The sequence below is a fragment of the Cheilinus undulatus genome, linkage group 15 (genome assembly GCF_018320785.1).
Source record: "Cheilinus undulatus linkage group 15, ASM1832078v1, whole genome shotgun sequence".
Classification (NCBI taxonomy): Eukaryota; Metazoa; Chordata; class Actinopteri; order Labriformes; family Labridae; genus Cheilinus; species Cheilinus undulatus.
In genome coordinates this window covers 19,041,979-19,060,739 of record NC_054879.1, presented here as the reverse complement: position 1 = coordinate 19,060,739, position 18,761 = coordinate 19,041,979, and the positions used below count along the sequence as shown (strand labels likewise).

Here is an 18,761-nt window from a genome sequence, read left to right as displayed (position 1 = left end):
GCCTTCAGGTGCCCTCGTATACCATTCAAACAAAGTTGGTCGGTGGATAAACCAGTATAATGATTAAAACACACATATATTTTCTGACTTAGAGATCCCGAAAAAAATTAATAGTTTGTTTGGTTGTAAAAACACATTGGTAACGCATTATATAAATAGGAAATTTGACATGAAATTGTGTTTTATTTTGGTAGAGGGATTCATGTTATCAACATAAACTACATTAGAAAGAAATGGAAATAAAAAAACAGCAAAAAGGGGTAAAGAAGCCAGAGCTACGTTCGTATAAATCCATTAAACGGAACCTTTTTTTTTTAAAGGGCAAAGCGAGGAAAGGTTGGATTGAGCCATATAATTTGAAACTCAAACAATTTCTATAGCCTTAAAAGGCAACTTTTCTATTGGCAACGCTGGCATTGGCTCGGAACCTTGTCTGACTGCTCCAGTCCGGCGAGTTTTCTTGTAGGACATGAATGCGGAAGTGATTGGCTTGAAGTTGTTATTTGCGGTGTCAAACATGTCAGGATTAACAGAAACAGAGCGAGCTGGATGTATTAAGATACTGATGTTTATGTCAAAGGGCGATTTACTGTCACTTAGTGACACAGTCACGAATAAGCTGATTGTAGTGGAGGACGAGAAAGGTATGCTATCAGGCTCTGCGCTAGCTAGCAAACAGACGGACCATTAATTCAGTTGGCCTCAGCTGTTTCTCTGAGGACTGACTTAACGTTGAGTTGTGAAAATATTTTGTCTAAACGTGCTCGCGCTTTACACCTAATTAGCCTTTTTTCTTAACTGTTTTACTACACCAGATGAGACAAACAGTGACTGAGAGACTCGGATTAGACGTGTTCAAATAATTAATGGTCAAATTGTCTGTATTCCTTTTACAGAAGCTACACAGACCATCCTGTCTTTTACCAAAAATGCCGAGGAGTTTCTGAGGAGGAAAAAGGTTCATCGCGACATCATATTCAAGTACCTGGTCAAAGAAGGTGTGACGATGCCCCCTAACAGTGAGAAACATCAGCTGGTGAAAAGGACGCTGGCGCATTGGTCACCGGGAAGGGTAAGTCTTTCTTTGTCAGCCACACAGTGTTTTTGGAGATTACCAAAGCAAAGGGAAATCAAGTGAGACACATAAAAACTTTTGTTATGTGAGTTGATCAACGAAATATGCTCCAAACACAGCATGGCATTGTATTTGAGTCCACTAATAATGTCTTACCTCCCAAAGGGCGTGGGTGATGGAACATGTTCAAGGGAGACGGATGACACGGATATGCTGCCTAATTCCACAAACACTGAGCCTGAGGAGGGCTTTGACCCACAGGTCCTTGCTCAGCAGTTCTGCCAGTGGTTCTTTCAGCTCCTGAACAGTCAGAACCTCTCGTTGGGCCAGCAGCCTCAGGACTGGGGGCCACAGCACTTCTGGCCAGATGTGAAACTATATCTGCGTGTCAGGTAAGGATGCTACCAACAGAATTTAGCTGGTGATGGTAAGTGGCTTGATAGTCTTTTAGTATACTCAACATCCACGTATTTTGGAAAGGACTTGGTTGGATTTTTTTGAATTACAAATAAGCTAGAACAGACACAGCATGGTGGATGAAACATTTTGTCATTTGTTTGGTCTCTCCTGGTTAAAGAACCATGACAAGGTTTTTCAGGTTAAAAATTCTGTATAAAATTTGGAATCATCTTAAATGCATTTGTATTAATTGTGTTGTTTAGTTTTCTTCTTCTGTTTGCTAATGTATATCTCCATCGTAGAAAGTGTGTGGATGACATGTACATTTTTGTGTCCTATGACAAGAGAGTCATGATTAATTTTTCTTTTATATCTGTACCCCTCCTGTCGGGAGTTGGAAGTGTGCGAGTGTGTAGGTGTGACTGTTTTTCTGTTTTTTTTTTTCCTTTGGTTGGAGGGTAGGGTGATGATGATTAATATATTTTTTATTATAAATAGGTTTTAAAAAATAATATATAAAAAATCTGTATAAAAGCATGCGATTTTTGAGAACTGATATCCATATGAATTACTAAATGTTTTGGGTTTTTTTTTTTAAATTTGATTATTTTATTAATTTTCTTTTCTTTTTTTTTTTTTTCCAAATTTTGATTTTTCTCTTGTCAAAAAAGGGAAAGCCACCAGGGCTGTCTTCGGGCACACTCGCTCGAGTCAAGAATTACATTTAAAAGCCTTTATCGGCTCAGGGCATATTAAATAAAAATCCATACAAATTAAAAAAAAAATAAATAAAAACGACAAGCTATGACCTGTTTGGAGTCTTGATCAGGGTGTGTTAACAAGACAGGCACAGAGGTTTATTCACAATCACATGACCTAGAGGCTGAAACAACAACAGCACTGAGATAAAATGGTATTGGTAATGTTTATATGATTATTTACATGAACTATGTGGGTTATATATGCAATCTGAAAACCTCTTTTGCATTTCATCTACTGTATATGCTGTTGTTGTTTCATCCCCTGAGTCATGTGATTCTTTTAAATGATCCTCACCTATATCTATGTCTTGTTATCATCACGCCCTGACGAAGACCCTGTGTAGGTCGAAACCAGCATGCATTTTCTTGGATTTTTATTAGATATGCCCTGAGCTAATTAAGTCCTTTTAATTTAATCCATGACTTCAGCGAGTGTGCCTTAAAACAATTAATGCTCCACTTTTTAAAAGCACCTGTCTTTTACCTGGAGTTTACCACATAACATGAGCAGATGGTAACATCTCCCCTTTTCCTGTTTCTCTCTTTCTTAGTGCTGGCAGTGAACAGGTAGAGGAGTTCCTGGGTGCTGAACTGGTTAGTCTTCGTCTCCAGGCCTTGACAAGGGAAGAGCGCCTCCTTCTCAGTCCCAACTTGGAGCCTCACGGCCTCAGAGCGCTGGCTTCCCCACATGGCTTGGTGATGGTGGCAGTAGCTGGGACCATCCACAGAAATGATGCCTGTCTGGGTATTTTTGAACAAATATTTGGCCTCATCCGTTCCCCGCTGGAGAGCAACAGCTGGAAGATCAAGGTTGTCCGGCTGAAGATCAGAGGGCAAGATGCTCTGGGAGGGACAGTAATAGCAGCACCAGCACTGAATTACAACTCCACTGAATTACAGCTTCTCTGCAGCTGATAATGCGCTTCTGTTTAGAATATGTACTCAGTTAAGTTTGGCCACTCCCACACTACTTATGAATCAACCAGCTTGAACAAACTTGTTAATACAGGCTGTTGTTTTAGAAGATCTAGATTGAACTGCTATACTGCTTGTTTTTCCAGGATGTCAGAATTTACATGTTTGAGCAACACAACATGTAAAAAAAAATTGAGAGGAAGATTACCACATTCTTTCAAAGAAACTGTACCTTGTTGTAAAGTAAGATTTTTCTTTTTTTTATTCAGTGCCTTATTATAGAAAAACTTGAAAAAAGACATGGATGTGCCTTTGTAAATATGTATTATATGAAACATAAAGATTATATGTACACAGCCTTGTTTTTATTGGATGTTTAAAGGACAAATTTAAAAAATGTTATTGTTTTCTGTTCTAACAAGTTGAGGTGTAAAGGTATCGTTAACATCAAGGTCTTGTGGTGACAGAAATGTCTCAATATCATTGTGAATGTGACAGTTGAAAAGGTTGGTCTTTTTTAGTAGAGTAGAGTGAATGGAAGTGTGAATTACAGTTTTCCTCAGCCCGTGTGCACTTCATCTTCTGCACTCCACTCACTTGCCTGATCTAACAGTGTGAAAATGGTGGTTGCTACAAGTGGTGAGGGGGAACCATATAGCAATGTTTTTGAGATTGTGAAAGCTCCAGTGACTTTTAAATCTTATGTGTCGAAGAATTTTGGTTTCCCAGTCTGTGCTGACAACCTTGATTGGGAAAACGAGTGACATAATAAGCTACTTGGCAGATCATCACCCCCCAAAAAATAAGGAGAAGCTAAATTTGGCCAGGCCAAAAGACTTTTAAAGATGCCTTCACAATTCCATTTACCCACAACAGTGCACATACTCAACAGATCACAAGGTTTTCTGCGAATATATCACCAAAGACCTACAGCAGTTTTCAGTGGTGGACAACAAAGGTTTTAGAGGGTTAGTAAACATGCTGGAGCAAGATATATTTTTAAGCCTAATGACATTTGACTTTTTTGCACATACTGTATTCAAAGTTTTGGTTTAGTTTTTTCAGACCAAATAAATAACATAGATGGATTTGTTACCAAGGCATTATTGTACTGTGAGGTTTTATACTGTAACATCCCTACTAACAAGCTAACAGTGAACTGCTAAACAATGCGATGGTATTTTATGATTTTATCTAAATGTCCTCAACTGGAATCCCGTTGACCTGTTGCAGTTGCAAAGCTACAGCTATTTTCAGTGGTGGACAACAAAGGCTGTAGAGGGTTAGTAAACATGCTGGAGCCAAAGAAGATATTTTTAAGCAATTTTTGCAGTTGTAACAGGTCAACGGGATTCAGTTGCAGGTGCAGACCTCTTCCATGGCATGACATTTTTTACTTTGCCAAACATACAAGGTTTGACTATTAAATAAGGAGACTGCGCTTGTGAAGATAAAACCAAGGTTCACAGTCATGCTGAGTGTTCTTTATTAAAGGTCAGTAATTTACACACAACTGCTGTAAGTTTCCAATAAGTTACATCTTTAGTTCAATGCTAGCTACTCACTAAAGTGCACGTTTTTGCTGAGGCATCAGAAAATTATTAGCTTAAAAGTTGAGCCACACATTACCTTGAAATTTTTGGTGAAATTAATCAAAACAGCATCTGAATCTTTTTGTACATTAACTGACGATGTCAGGTGCACATGTGTTTGAAGGCACAAAAGATTTTGTGGGGGCAAAGAGGATGTCCAAGAGGATGAATGTTCTAGGTACCCATGCACATCAAAATCAAAGAAAACAAGCAAATTTGTCAAGACAATTTGGCACAAATTGAATTAAACCATTGTTTTTAGAAGGAGTGATTACAGAATTTTAAACTTGGATCTTCCAATACAATCCTGAGACAAAAAGGCAGTTAATTCATTGGATAACGCCATCGTCAACGAGGATGAAGAAAGTCCAAACTCAAAGCCATGATGATTTTTTTCTTTGACATTAAGGGTATTATTTTGGAGGAGTGTTCCAGAAGGGTCAGCCATGAATCAACACGAAGAAAAAGTCAGAAGAAAGAGACAACTGTGGAAAAGTGGATTCATTCTTTGTCAAGAATACACACCAGCTCACACTGCACTCTGTAAAAAAGTTTCTGGCCCAAAAATAAATCAGTCCTGTTAGTCAAGTTTTTAAATAGCCATACCTCTTATATAAATATTAAATATCTAAAATGTAGTATTTTGCCTGTTCTGAGGCTTTTTAAGTTTTAATTTATCCTAAAATATTTAAATATGGCTGATAAATATATCTGCATTACAAAGGCTAAAACCTTTCAGCAGCTAATCTGTTAAGCTATGAAACTGTCAAATTCTGTCTTACTTTATAGTTCATATGTGTTTTAGAGGTTTTTTCAATGCTGGCATGGTTTTTAAATGCAGGCCACTAATCAATCAGTTATTTAAGAGCTCTGAGTCAAAATTACCCAATCTGTTGTTCTTGACCCCAAAGTCAAAGCTCTCATGATACTCAATGTCAATTGAAGCATTTAACTGCACAGATCTTGTTTTTTAAAGTCAGCATATCATTATAACAGATTTTTACTTGATACTTAAAACTTTATCATCTCATTTGGCATCAGAGAGAAAGCACAGCATGACAGCTCTATCAGTGGCCCAAAATGTATGAAGACATATGTTTAGACCTCAAAATTCTTAATTGTTGATTGATGGGGCTAATAATTTTCCCAAGCATCACTATTTTGTTTGTTTCATTCTTGTTGTCATTTACAGGCTGTCAGCCTCCCACATCACACTGCAATGATTCCTCCCAATGATCAGGATGATATAAAAATGGAGCTCAGCAAAAGTTCAAGCAAGCTACTCATTCATTAGTCACCACTTATTCTTATCTCTACCTTCCTTTATTCTTTCTTTCTTCCCGGCTGTTCTTAAATACTTAGCTAATCAAATTCTGCCACAACCTTGTTTGACCAATCATCATGCACCTGTCATATTTTAAACCTGTCCTCGCTTTGATAGTCTGTTGTTACAGTGTGGAAACTGCAACCCTCCTCCACCCCAGCCACCTTCATTCAGTTATTCAGCATCTAGTCCAGATCTTCATAGGTCTTCTGCTCATTCTGCATACTTCAGTGCCCTCCCCTAAGCCACCTCATTGGTTCCTGGTCCAGCTTTTCAGAAGTCTAGTCCTTATCTGATCCTGCATACCTCATCAACACCACCACCAGCATCTAGACTCCATGCGAGGGTATCCTATTCCTGCAGTTTGCCTCATTCCCCTTCACGTGCATGAAAGTCTAATCGCCGGAGACATTGCACATCTTTTTACATCAAAATCTGCAAAATTATTTATTATTAAATTTGTATTATGTCTGTCCTGATTGAAATATGACACACACTGAAAACCTCAACATAATTAGTCATTTTTATTTGCCAAAATGGCATCGACATGCAGATGCAGAGGTCTAGCCCTTCAAAGACAGCTGAAATTCTCTATTTGCTGTTAGAAATAAAAAACAAACAGCAGGCATCAGCTTTTGGGACATTAGGTCAAGGCGCCTCTGCACAAACGATAACAGGGTTATGAGGGCAGGAGCTGTGATGCAATAGAGAATGCAACCTCTCCACCCTGAACACAGGACATTTAAAATAACTTAATAACACCAGAGGAGAGGCCTTGATAAAACTGAAAAGCACTAAAAAAGAATATGTCTCCATAACAGCTCTCCCTTTCTAGCTAACTGATATTTATAGGCACATTTTAGCCCAACAATACTGCATTTTGCAATTTATGCTCCAATTGAATAAAGTTAAATAATTAATCCATGCTATTATTCAAAAGCGCCGAATTGTCTCCCTATTAAAGTGAATCTGGTTTTCCACTGATTCGACTCCATCATCCTCCTCCTCGGGACATTAGGGGTCTGCTGGGGCACACAATCTGCCAGAGTGGCTCTGTGGCTGTGGTGGCAAATGTTACATGTGGGAAATTATTCTTGGCAGCTGTTTTCAAAGGCCCCTGGAATAGTTAATATCTGTGACTGTATGGGTCGGAGCCGCGTGGCCCTTTGTGCTTTACTGGGCCATAGTTGTGGTGAGGGGGGAAACCACTGCAGCCATTGATCTCTGCCTGTTCACCTCTCAGTAAGAATAATAACAAGCTGCTCGCCTGCTGTCTTTATGGCACTTGGCTTTTCTGCATTTTAATGAGCGGTTTGGCCACGGTCACAGCTCTGACGCACACGTACGAAAATACTGTCGCAGTGGCGTCTGGTGATGGTTTTGACTCAGAGCTTTTTTCCTCCCCTTTTCTCTAATAAGGAAGTGTGTTTCTCATAAAGGAACATGCTAAAACGTAGATCCATAACTCTTTGAAACAGCATGTGAGTGGCGAAGCGTGCAGACTAATTGTCTATCCACTTTTACCATGGTTCGTACTTTGTGACTGATTGTACCTTAGGTTTGCCCATAGGAACAGCCTCATTAGTTATCAAAGATTGCTTTATTAAATGCTTCATGCTACAGCCATTTTTCACTCTGTGGCATTATGATGGCTTTACAGATCCATCAATGCTAAAGTGTATTTTAAAAAAGGCCTCCAGCGGTAATTCTTTAAGTGGTGCCTGGGGACACCCAAGGTTTTCTCTGGGACTTCAGAGAGTCCTTGAAGTGGTTCGTGGGGGTTTTATGATAAATGAGGAATAAATGTGATCTTGATCATACTTTTAGTCCATAGTTATTATCCCAAAAGTAGGTAGAACAAGACAGGTAGGCTTCACTGTCAGTGTTAACTTCATGATTATAAACCACAGTTTCACTCACTGTTGTCATAAAATCCCCAATTAAGGATCAGGAGAAATCATAATACTCTTATGCAAAGTGATTTTAATCTGGGTTGATACAGACCACTTAGTTATATAAGGTGTCTTTTCTTTTTGACAGTGATGAGTCAATATGACTTGACCTCATTATAGCATGAGGCCAGAAGAGGGCAGACATGCTACACCATAAAGAAGAAAGAAGACTTTGATCCCTGGCCAAGAATGGAGAGGAGAAAAATCCTTTTAACACTATTACGTGAGGAAACTAATCAATTCCTTAGAGCCATCTGAGTAAGCTGATGTTACCAGGCAATTTCTATCCAGCCACAGCCGTGAGGAAAACTGTAAATTTTTCAAGTTTGAATTGTCCTCCATTAAAGTAATGGGGTTCTAAAAGAGAGACACGTTAAACTGTTGCCTTTCACTGGCACAAGAGCACATATTTCAGCAGTTATTGAAGTGTCTGTAATTTATCGTTACCCGTGAAGGTGTCAGGAACAGCTTTAACACAATACTCTGCAGTCTGCATTCACTGGACAATAAAGGACAGGATTTATGAATGGGAAGAGAATCAATCAATAGGCTATGATATTTCTCCTGCTGACAAAATATGTTGGAGGAGAATTCAATCAGAGTTTGACAGCATTGTTTTGTTGAGATTGCCCTCCAACCCAGCAGTGTTTCATAAACTAGTACACACTCCAAGTGCACAGAAACAACCACATAACTTGGGGAGGAGGGAATGAGGTCAACTGTGTTTGGCATCAGTGTTTAAGCCTCAACCCACATTTCTCTAAACTTATACTTTTGCTGAAGGGGTGGGGGTTATGTTTTGTACTTTTTGTTTGGATTATGAAGTTATGACGCACTGCTGTGGACTATTGCAAGGTTATTATCAAAACTTGAATTGTTTTGCAGCTGTTGTACCTCTGCCACCATTAGTTATTCATGATAAACTTGAAAAGAACATTGAGCTTTTAGTTTGTTTAGTCAGCAAAGTTTATTATGAGATGAAGACATTTGAATGACATTTTTATTCATTGTTGTTGCTTTGCTTATTTTCTCTTTTTCTTTATCTTCCCTTTCTCTCTCCCTTCACCTGCCTCTTTTTCCCCATTTCTATCTTCTCTCTTTCTGCATCCCCCTCTCCTCTCTCTCTATCTACCTTTTTCTTTTCAACCCCAAGGCAGCTATGCAGATGACTGGTCAACCTGAGTCCGGTTCTGCTCAACCTCAGTCCAGTAAAGACAGTTTCTGCCTTGCCACTAAAATTTAGTTAAATTCTTAGTGCTAAGATCATGGTGGATTGATGTAGGGTCTTTTTATAACCTCCTAAGACCCTACATGTACATGTCAGGCCTGCCCAAAGAGTAACTGGACCCCTGACAACCCCAGAGAATGGGCCCTACCGGGTTGTGATTTATTGATGATATCGATGCATGTTTGATTAGTAGCATTTGTGCTAGCATCCTGGCAAACAGTTCCTTCATTTTGGAGCTGAAAATTGTGTCAAACTATAAATGGGTTCCGATGTTGAAAGTATATATTTCTTCCACTATTTAACCACTTTAAACACTTTTTCCAACCATTTTTGCCCCTTGTCATCAATTTTGTGCAATTTCTTGCCAATTTTTGACTTTTTCTTTTAACCCAGTTTCATCACATTTTGCAACTCTAAGCTATCTTTTGCTAATTTTTTAAATCAAATGTCCTCACCTTTCTGCCCATATTTGCTACTTTGTACCCATTTGGCTTCCTATTTTTCTCACTTTTTTCTTGTTTTACCCCATTTTCTGCCTATTTGTGCCACTTACCCATTTTTGTCACTTTCTACTTATTGTTGCCTCTGTGGACTTTTTTTTTGCCACTAATAACCCCTTTTATATGGGGTTAGAGAAAGCGGGGAAAGATATGCATCAAACTTGTGCCAAGATGGGGAATCAATCCCTTGAACAATTCAACAAGGATAAACTGGTGCTCTGGAAATGTTATGAATTTTAATGGAAATTTAAGGGATTTTAAAGAAAATATATTTTGGAGAATTTGCATAGAAATGTTTAAGTATTATCAGGATGTTTGTATACATTTGGAGAATGTCAGTGGAGGTTTTAGGGAAAATTTGCTTTAGATTTTTATTGGCATTTTCATTAATATTTGGATTTTTGGGGAAATTTGTTTGGAATTTTTCAGGCAACTTGAGAAATATAATTTGGGGAATCTTATTTTAATTTTAGAGGGAAATTTGCTTTGTAACTTTTAGGTTTTTCCATGGAAATGTAGTTCAATTGTTTTGGGAGTTTTGATTGGGAATTTGGGGCAAGGGTGTTTTTGAAATTCTTAGACTTTTCATGGTGATTTCAGACAATTTGTTTGGATGTCTGAGGGAATTGTCCACCATTTGTATGGGGGGGGATTTTTAATAGGAAAGTTTAGGCTTTGTGATAAAGTTTCACTTAAATATTTGGGGGATATTTGAAGAAAACATGTTCAAGAATTTTCACAGAAATTCTAGATCATTTCTTTGAAATTTTAAGGAATTTTTGTGGATTTGGAAACGTACATTTTATTGATACTTGGCCTAAAGAGGTTCTTCTCATGCATCATCAAAATAACAAGAAAAAATGACTCCTCCATCCCTCTCTCAATGTCTGAAACCATTTCTTACTGACTGAAGACCACCAACAACTGACCAACTGGCAGACACACAGCCAAATCATCTGCTCTAAAGCGATCCAGTGCTGCATTTTCTGCAGAACCAGAATAGGGTAATTTCCCTGCTCAAATTAAACCAAGCCAAGAAAAAGGGTGGACAAATTTCTAATGGTAGGAATAAAATATCAGTCACACATAGATCTCAGTGTTTTCATGTTTACAACAATCTTCTTCTACCATACTATATTGCTAAAAGTATTCACTTACCCATCCAATTAATTAAAATCAGGTGTTCCAATCACTTCCATGGCCACAGGTGTATAAAATCAAGCACCTAGGCATGCAGACTGTTTCTACAAACATTTGTGAAAGAATGGGTAGCTCTCAGGAGCTCAGTGAATTCAAGCGAGGTACTGTGATAGGATGCCACCTGTGCAACAAGTCCAGTCGTGAAATTTCCTTGCTTTTAAATATTCCACAGTCAACTGTCAGTGGTATTATAACTAAGTGGAAGCAATTGGGAACGACAGCAACTCGGCCACCAAGTGGTAGGCCACGTAAAATGACAGAGCAGGGTCAGCGGATGCTGAGGCGCATTGTGTGCAGAGATCACCGACTTTCTGCAGAGTCAGTCGCTACAGACCTCCAAACTTCACATGGCCTCCAGATTAGCTCAAGAACAGTGCATAGAGAGCTTCATGGAATGGGTTTCCATGGCCGAGCAGCTGCATCCAAGCCATACATCACCAAGTGCAATGCAAAGCATCAGATGCAGTGGTGTAAAACACGCAGCCACTGGACTCTACAGCAGTGGAGATGCGTTCTCTGAAGTGACAAATCATGCTTCTCTGTCTGGCAATCTCTCTGTCTGAGTCTGGGTTTGGTGGTTGCCAAGAGAATGGTACTTGTCTGACTGCATTGTGCCAAGTGTAAAGTTTGGTGGAGGGGGGATTATGGTGTGGGGTTGTTTTTCAGGAGCTGGGCTTGGCCCCTTAGTTCCAGTAAAAGGAACTCTAAATGCTTCGCCATACCAAGGGATTTTGGACAATTCCATGCTCCCAACTTTGTGGGAACAGTTTGGGGATGGCCCCTTCCTGTTCCAACATGACTGTGCATCAGTGCACAAAGCAAGGTCCACAAAGACATGGATGAGAGGGTCTGGCATGGATGAACTTGACCGGCTGTACAGAGTCCTGACCTCAACCCGATAGAACACCTTTAGGATGAATTAGAGTGGAGACTGAGAGCCAGGCCTTCTCATCCAACATCAGTGTGTGACCTCACAAATGTGCTTCTGGGAGAATGGTCAAAAATTCCCATAAACACACTCTTAAACCTTGTGGAAAGCCTTCCCAGAAGAGTTGAAGCTGTTATAGCTGCAAAGGGTGGCCAGACGTCATATTAAACCCTATGGATTAAGAATGGGATGTCACTTAAGTTCATATGCGAGTCAAGACAGGTGAGCGAATACTTTTAGCAATGTAGTGTATCTAGTGTGTAAAGACACAAAGTTTGGATTTCCCTTTACAGGGACTTTAAGGGACTTTAAATTAAAGAGGCTATATATAACTTTTAGAAAAAAATCGGTGTAATGACACAGCCGGCCATTAGGTAAACTACAACAGTATTGTGTTGCCCGTCCATGACGGCACACTCCTTGTGCATGAATGAGCCTCCGGTTTATCAGCTGAGCAAGCAAAGGTAATTTAGCATACGTTTTATAGGACATAAAACACTACGTTGTATTTCATTGTCCGAAGACATGCCCTACTTTTTCTACAGAAAGACGGCCATATCTGGATCAGTGTTTATCCCAAGCACAAAGCAAAGCTCTCTCCATTTCTCAAATGCTCCACCGATATTCACCCTTGATTTCCCCCTGTGTCAGTCAAGCTCTTGTTTAGCTTGACAGGCTTCAGCAGACGAAACTATCTTGTGTTTTTTTATGTTTACGCCGAGTTTGTGTGGATGTTTGGGTTGCTCTAGCTGGTCGTTTACTCGAAGAAGCAGCCTTCTCCATTGCCGTTTTTTCCATTCTACACACCGTAGCCAAGTATAAACAGAGCAGGGGGTGCGCATACTACTTAACACCTGATGTCACATCCATTGAGATTTCACGGAAAATTCGGCCTGAGCTCTTTACAGATAAATGACTCAATGGGCTAATATAGGCAAACAAGAAAGAAAAATAGAGCCTCCTTTTTCACATCGGGATTAAGTGCGCACCAATATATACTCAAAAATTGGAAGTGAGAAAGCAGAAAACTTAGATATAGCCTCTTTAAAAAAGTTACTCAATTATAGGTATTGGAGTACATGTAATTTTCTACTTTCCGCCCCTGCCACTACATCACTGCATATATGTGAATAGCTCAGGAAGATTTCAGGTGCAGACTGACCTGACACTTCTAGAAATTTTCAGGTATGTATGTGTAAAAACAGCTATAAGGTCAAGATGCCACCAGCATTTGCATATTCTAAATAAGGCTTCAAAAATAGTTGCATCTTCAGAATCAGGTCCAGTCTTAAATTAATCAACATCTATTACCTCTAAGGCCTTGTTGGTAGTGGGACTGAGCCTTTATTTTCTTGTTGCAGCATGAATTGCCCCCTATGGCAATTCTCTTTCATATATCCCCAATGTCTGAGCAGACATCATTGTCTCATTTCAACACAAATTGGTTTGGACTGACACAGTTCATTTCAGCTTGTCTCTTGGCCTGTTGGTGTATCCTTACAAAGTGAGGGGCTGGGTGAAAAGATCCTGGGTGGTGACGCTCTCGTTTAGCATCAATTAAAGAAAGCAACATGCAGTGTTGCTTGAGAATGCAGCTGGGATTGATGAGTTTATTTATACTGAGACAAATATATTTGACTGAAGGAGAGCATGCAACCAATGATGTTTGAATCACAATAACATGGAGAGGGAACAGGGGTTAGAAAAATGTCCCTCACATTGAGATGTACTTGAGTTGCACACAATGCCTTCCCCTCTTCTCTCTCTCTTTATCTCTTTATATCCCTCTGTCTCTTCCCCTCTTTCACACATAGAGGCTCCACTGTGCTGCTTTGCACTGAGTCCCTTTCGTATGCAGTGCGGGGGCCCCGTTGAGGGCCTTCCCTTGGCTCTTCAACTAAACAGAGAGGATGGTGTTATCAGGATGCTGCCAGGAGGTTGTCAGCTCTTATTGGGCCGGGCTGACCGAGTGGCCGTTTGGCGGATGCGTGTCGATGCCAGGCTCCCAGCGCCTTCCCCTGTGGACATCTGCTGCGTGTGGAAAGAGCTGTGGAGTTTGTCTGTGGTTGCATCTTAATCCGCCATCTCTTCAGCTCCAGCCATGCCTGGCCGCGCAAACCAGCAACTCTGCTCGCCTTGCTTGTATTAATTGCCCTTGCCTGGCTCGCTGTTTGCTTCTGATTACACTCATTAATTTCAATTCCCCAGGAAGCCACCACCACCGTAGCTGCATTTAGACAGGCACACTCACATATACACACATAGACATACGCTCATTCCTGCAGACATGCATGAACAGGCACAAATGCACATTTTTATTGCATTATAGTGTGCAATAAATCTATAATGTTAGATTTTTTTTCTTATATATCTTCATCTCATATTCTCATAGTGCAATTGAAAATGGTTGAGAACAAACCATACAATGGAACCTTATAGAAGTATAGGGCAGTTCATCAAAATCTGACTTTGTTCATATATGTTGTTTTTCTTCAGTTTCATGTTTCCAATTTCCTGTGATCATACGCAGTGATGCAAACCCTCCCTGTGTCATCACCCACTCGCCATTTGTATGTCATCAGCAGCTGTCATCTGCGTCTGCTTTCTTCTTCAGCTGGTCTCTTTCTGCAGGACGGGGACAAGAAGAAAGTAGCTCTGACCTGCTGGCCATAAGTCACTGTCCTCGTCCCAGCAGGTGGACCACATCTGGTAAAGCACCGACATCTGGGCAGGCAGGGTGGCCTTGTAATTATAGCGGCGCTGTAGACTCAAAATTGCTTGGAAAAATCAATGTCAGACCATATTATTACCTTTGACTCATTATAGTTCCAAGCTAATAAGCAAACAGAAATTTAGCATAATCAGCTGGAGATGGCGGCAGCAGCTTAGCGGCAGAATTTATGAGGGTATCAGTTTTATAAGAGCTTTCCTTGCTGAACATACATGGAAAATCTGAATATCTGTGAAAATATCAGCCAGTTAAAGTATTTAAAACAGAAGTACTATCTCTTTTTCTTGGATAAACATTGCAGAGCAGGTCTGCATACAAAGATGTCCCAAGTGTACATAATATCAACATATTTTTTTTCCTTTTAGGTTGAGCATGAGGTACCCAGTGTAGCTGCTAACTCTCCTCAGCAGTCACTAAGCCGAGCAAAGGGCCAGTAAAACCCTCACATATTACCAAGCTGTGTGGCCTCTCGCCTTCTGTCACCCTATCACCTCAGAACCAGGGATTTTCAGGCTGGGGGAAAGCAGGGCTTCTGGACTGACTCATCGGACAGCTGTACCTTAAAGGGCCTCATGGGGGCGTTGCCCTCAGGGTCACCGCCCTGGGCTGTGATTTGACAGCCAGGCCCAAATAAAAACCTCTGAAGCTTGACAACTTCCTCGCTGAGCCCACGTAACCCAATTAGTGAAGCAGTCTTTAGCTGGAGAAAATGAAAACATTCCTGACTCAAATTCCCAAGATGGCTGTAGTCGTTTATTAAATCTACTTCTTGTTCACCCTCCCGAAATTCTCTCAGACTTCTTTAAATGGTTCAAGAAGGAGTGACTCAACGACAGTGCATTAAGGAAGTATTCAGAGCCCCTTCACTTTTTTCTGTTTTGTTTTGTTGCAGCCTGATGCTTCAGCCCTTTAAATTCATTTTTTCTCTCTTTAATGTAAACTCAGTACCCCATCATGACAAAGTGAAAACAGAATGTTAGAAATTTTTGCAAATAACCTTGAAAATCACATTGACAAAAGTATTCAGACCCTTTGCAACAGCACTAAAAATTTACATCAGCAAAACAAAACCATGAAGTCAAAGTAACCGCATACAGAGCTCAGGGACAGGCATGCTGAAAGGCACAGATCTAGGGAAGGCTACAAAAATTTGGCTGCACAGTGACCTCCATAATTCTTACATGGAAGAAGTTTGGCACAACGGGACTCTTTCAAGTGCTGGTTGTCAAGCAAACTGAGCAATCAAGGGAGAAGGGCCTTAATAAGAGAGGTGGCCAAGCACCAACTGGGCTCCAGAGATCCTGTGTGGAGATGGGACCAAGCTCCGGACAGGACAACCATCCAGTTATTTGAGCTTTATGACACAGTGGTTAGATGGAAGTTTCTCCTCAGCTCAAAACACATGAAAGTGGAATTTGCAAAAAGGCACTTCAAGGACTCTTAGAGTGTGAAAAACAAGATTCTCTGGTCTGATGAAACCACCATCAAACTGTCTGGCCTCGATTCTAAACGTTATGTCAGGAGAAAACCAGGCATTGCTCATCACCTGCCCAATACCATCACAACAGTGAAGTATGGTGGTGGTAGCAAAGACTGGGAGACTGGTCAGGGTCTAGGGAAAGCTGAGTGCGGCAAAGTATAGTGATATCCTCAATGAAAGCCTATTCTGCAGTACTTAGGACCTCAGACTGGGCTGAAGGTTCACCTTTCAACATGACAATGACCCTAAGCATACCGCCAAGACAACACAAGAGTGGCTCAGGGACAACTCTCTGAACGTCCTAGAATGGCCTAGACAGAGCACTGACGTGAACCCTATTGAAGATCTCTGGAGAGACCTGAAAATGGCTGTCAACTGACGGTAACCATCCAACTTTGAAAATTGGACAAAAATCCCCCAATCCAGATGTGCAAAGCTTGTTGTCTCTTATTAAAAAAGTCTCAAGGCTGTAATTGTCACCAAAGGTGCTTCAACTCAGTACTGAGTAAAGGGTCTGAATACCTATGTCAATGTAATATTTCAGTTTTTTTCACATATAAATCTGCATGAATTTCAAAAATTCTCTTTACACTTTGTCATTACAGGGTACTGAGTGTAGATTTATAAGAAAAAAATAATTTAAATGATTGCAACATAAGATGGTATTGCATAAAGGGGGTCTGAATATTCTCTGAATGCACTGTATTCAATTTACTGCAAGAAGGCTGAAATATAATGTAATCCTGAATGAGCTAAATCCTGTAGACAAGCCAAAGTTCCTCCCATCACCATGTTAACCTGCTGATATCTCTTTAAAGGACAGCTAGATAATGAGCACGGATTGCCCAGGCTCTGCAGGTAGGGAAGGACTACATTACCCAGCAGCGGTGTAAGCTGCTAAAAATGCCAGAGGGTGAAGGCAAAGACGAAGGGAAGACTCCAGCAGAAGGTCATATTGATTGATAAAGCACCCTGTGGACTGGCCCGTGGATTGCTAACCCCCCATAGAGTTTGTTGCGGGATACCAGACAGCTGCCTAAAGGCCCTGAAAAACACAGACAGGCAGAGAAAGACAGTGAAATCAATGATGCTCTCATACAGAGCTCTGATGGGTTCTTCCCAATCATCTAAAGTGGCTCCCTTGGCACTTTTACTCGCACCTCTGCTAGAAAAATAGCATGATATGTTAAAGACACTTGAGTTAAGGGCAGAGGAGTGAGCACACTCTGCACTAAAGCAGCAATCGATGACTGGAGAACAATATATCTCTTTAAAACAAAAAGAAAGAGAACCTTGGCATCATGAAGGAAGTCAAAGACTGAAATAACACAAATTCCAGGCTGAGTGATGAAGATGTCAAGGAATGCATGTGAGTAGGGCAACATTTTCCTACAGAGACCAGGCATGGCCCCTGGTGTCTTCCCTCTCCCTCATGGACTTCTGACAGAGCCAGATAGGCCTCCTCACTGCTGACAGCCAAATGTCCTCATCCATCCTCATCCGAGAGGCCTGCAGGCGTCATCACCCCGTCTAGATTTCCCCCGACGAAACCCTGGAGCAGAAATCTCCTGCCCCAAGCCCGGCAAAAGGCACAGAGCTGGGGGAGCATCCCGGTGGAGCCTCTGTCAATATGTCATCATCGTCAGAGCTGCCAGTTCGCAGCATAGTAACCCACCACAGATGTGTCAGCAAAACAGTCTCCATTTTATTATTATTTCTTTCCACTGAGTGTCCATTGTTGAATATAAACCTCCTCTGTATTCACAGTTAGGGCAATAACTCAAGGAGCCCATGATATTCTTCCCATTGCTGTCATGGGGAGATATTTGTGACAATGAGCACCGCCATAAGGGAGCATTTGTTTAGTGCAAGGGGATCAGTCAGATGGGTGGAGCTGTATAAGCAGACATAAGCAATCACATTGTCCAACCTCACTGTGCTGACAACACAATTTTAGCTAGAGTGGAGCACAAAACCATCGTTTCAAAGGATGATACACCTTCAGTACAAATGTAGCACATGAATTATTTAGTTTCATCTTTGTGTGGGGGTCTACAAAGGAAAATGTGAGGCTTGGCAACAAAGACATACTTTGAATGCATCCCCTTTGCTACTGAAAAAGTGTTACTTCTGAAAAGCTTTAAGAAAAGGCTTTGTGGCGGTATGGAAGCATTGGGTCCCATATGATTCAAACAGTCACCAAAGTACCTTTGAAACTCTTCTCAGCTTTGCTTTTTAATGCCACTGTATATCATGCACAGCAAGCTACTGCAGTTTGCAATAATTGTGCACAACCAATATTTATTCATTGAGACCAGGCAGTGGACTGTAAATATGGAGCACTTTGCTAAAAAGCTTTAAAATCACAGCAATAGTACAACCATTTGGAAAACTGCATCATCAGTGGAACATTTCTGGGCTTCCTATCATCAGGCTCAAGATGGTAATTGTCTATAGAGCATTTAGTGAGGGTCATAGAGAAAGTGACAGGGGAGAAAAGAGGCGAATAAAGAAAGAGGAGATCAAGCAAAGTCAGACTTTTCCCAGTGGAGTCCCTTTCCAGCAAATTACAGGAAATTGCAACTTCGCAGCTATTGCCATAAATTAATTCTGCATGTCAAGGAGGGGAGCAGAACAAGTCTACATATCAACCTGACCTTCTCCTGACTGTAATGT

At 40.7% G+C, this 18,761-nt stretch overlaps 1 protein-coding gene across 1 annotated transcript; it reads left to right on the top strand.

Annotated features, from left to right (window-relative positions):
* Positions 1-456: 456 nt before the first annotated feature.
* On the top strand, positions 457-4,321 carry c15h3orf38 (chromosome 15 C3orf38 homolog). Its single transcript, XM_041806562.1, has 4 exons — positions 457-644; positions 897-1,072; positions 1,241-1,467; positions 2,787-4,321. The coding sequence occupies exons 1-4, from the start codon at positions 470-472 to the stop codon at positions 3,148-3,150; spliced, it is 942 nt and encodes a 313-aa protein (XP_041662496.1). The 5' UTR covers positions 457-469; the 3' UTR covers positions 3,151-4,321.
* Positions 4,322-18,761: the final 14,440 nt, after the last annotated feature.

Excerpts from the sequence above, each read along its gene's own strand:
- c15h3orf38 (XM_041806562.1), top strand. The coding sequence starts at position 470 with ATGAATGCGGAAGTGATTGGCTTGAAGTTGTTATTTGCGGTGTCAAAC. Across the intron at positions 1,073-1,240 it reads CGCATTGGTCACCGGGAAGG|GGCGTGGGTGATGGAACATG; the intron begins GTAAGTCTTTCT and ends TACCTCCCAAAG. Across the intron at positions 1,468-2,786 it reads AAACTATATCTGCGTGTCAG|TGCTGGCAGTGAACAGGTAG; the intron begins GTAAGGATGCTA and ends TCTCTTTCTTAG.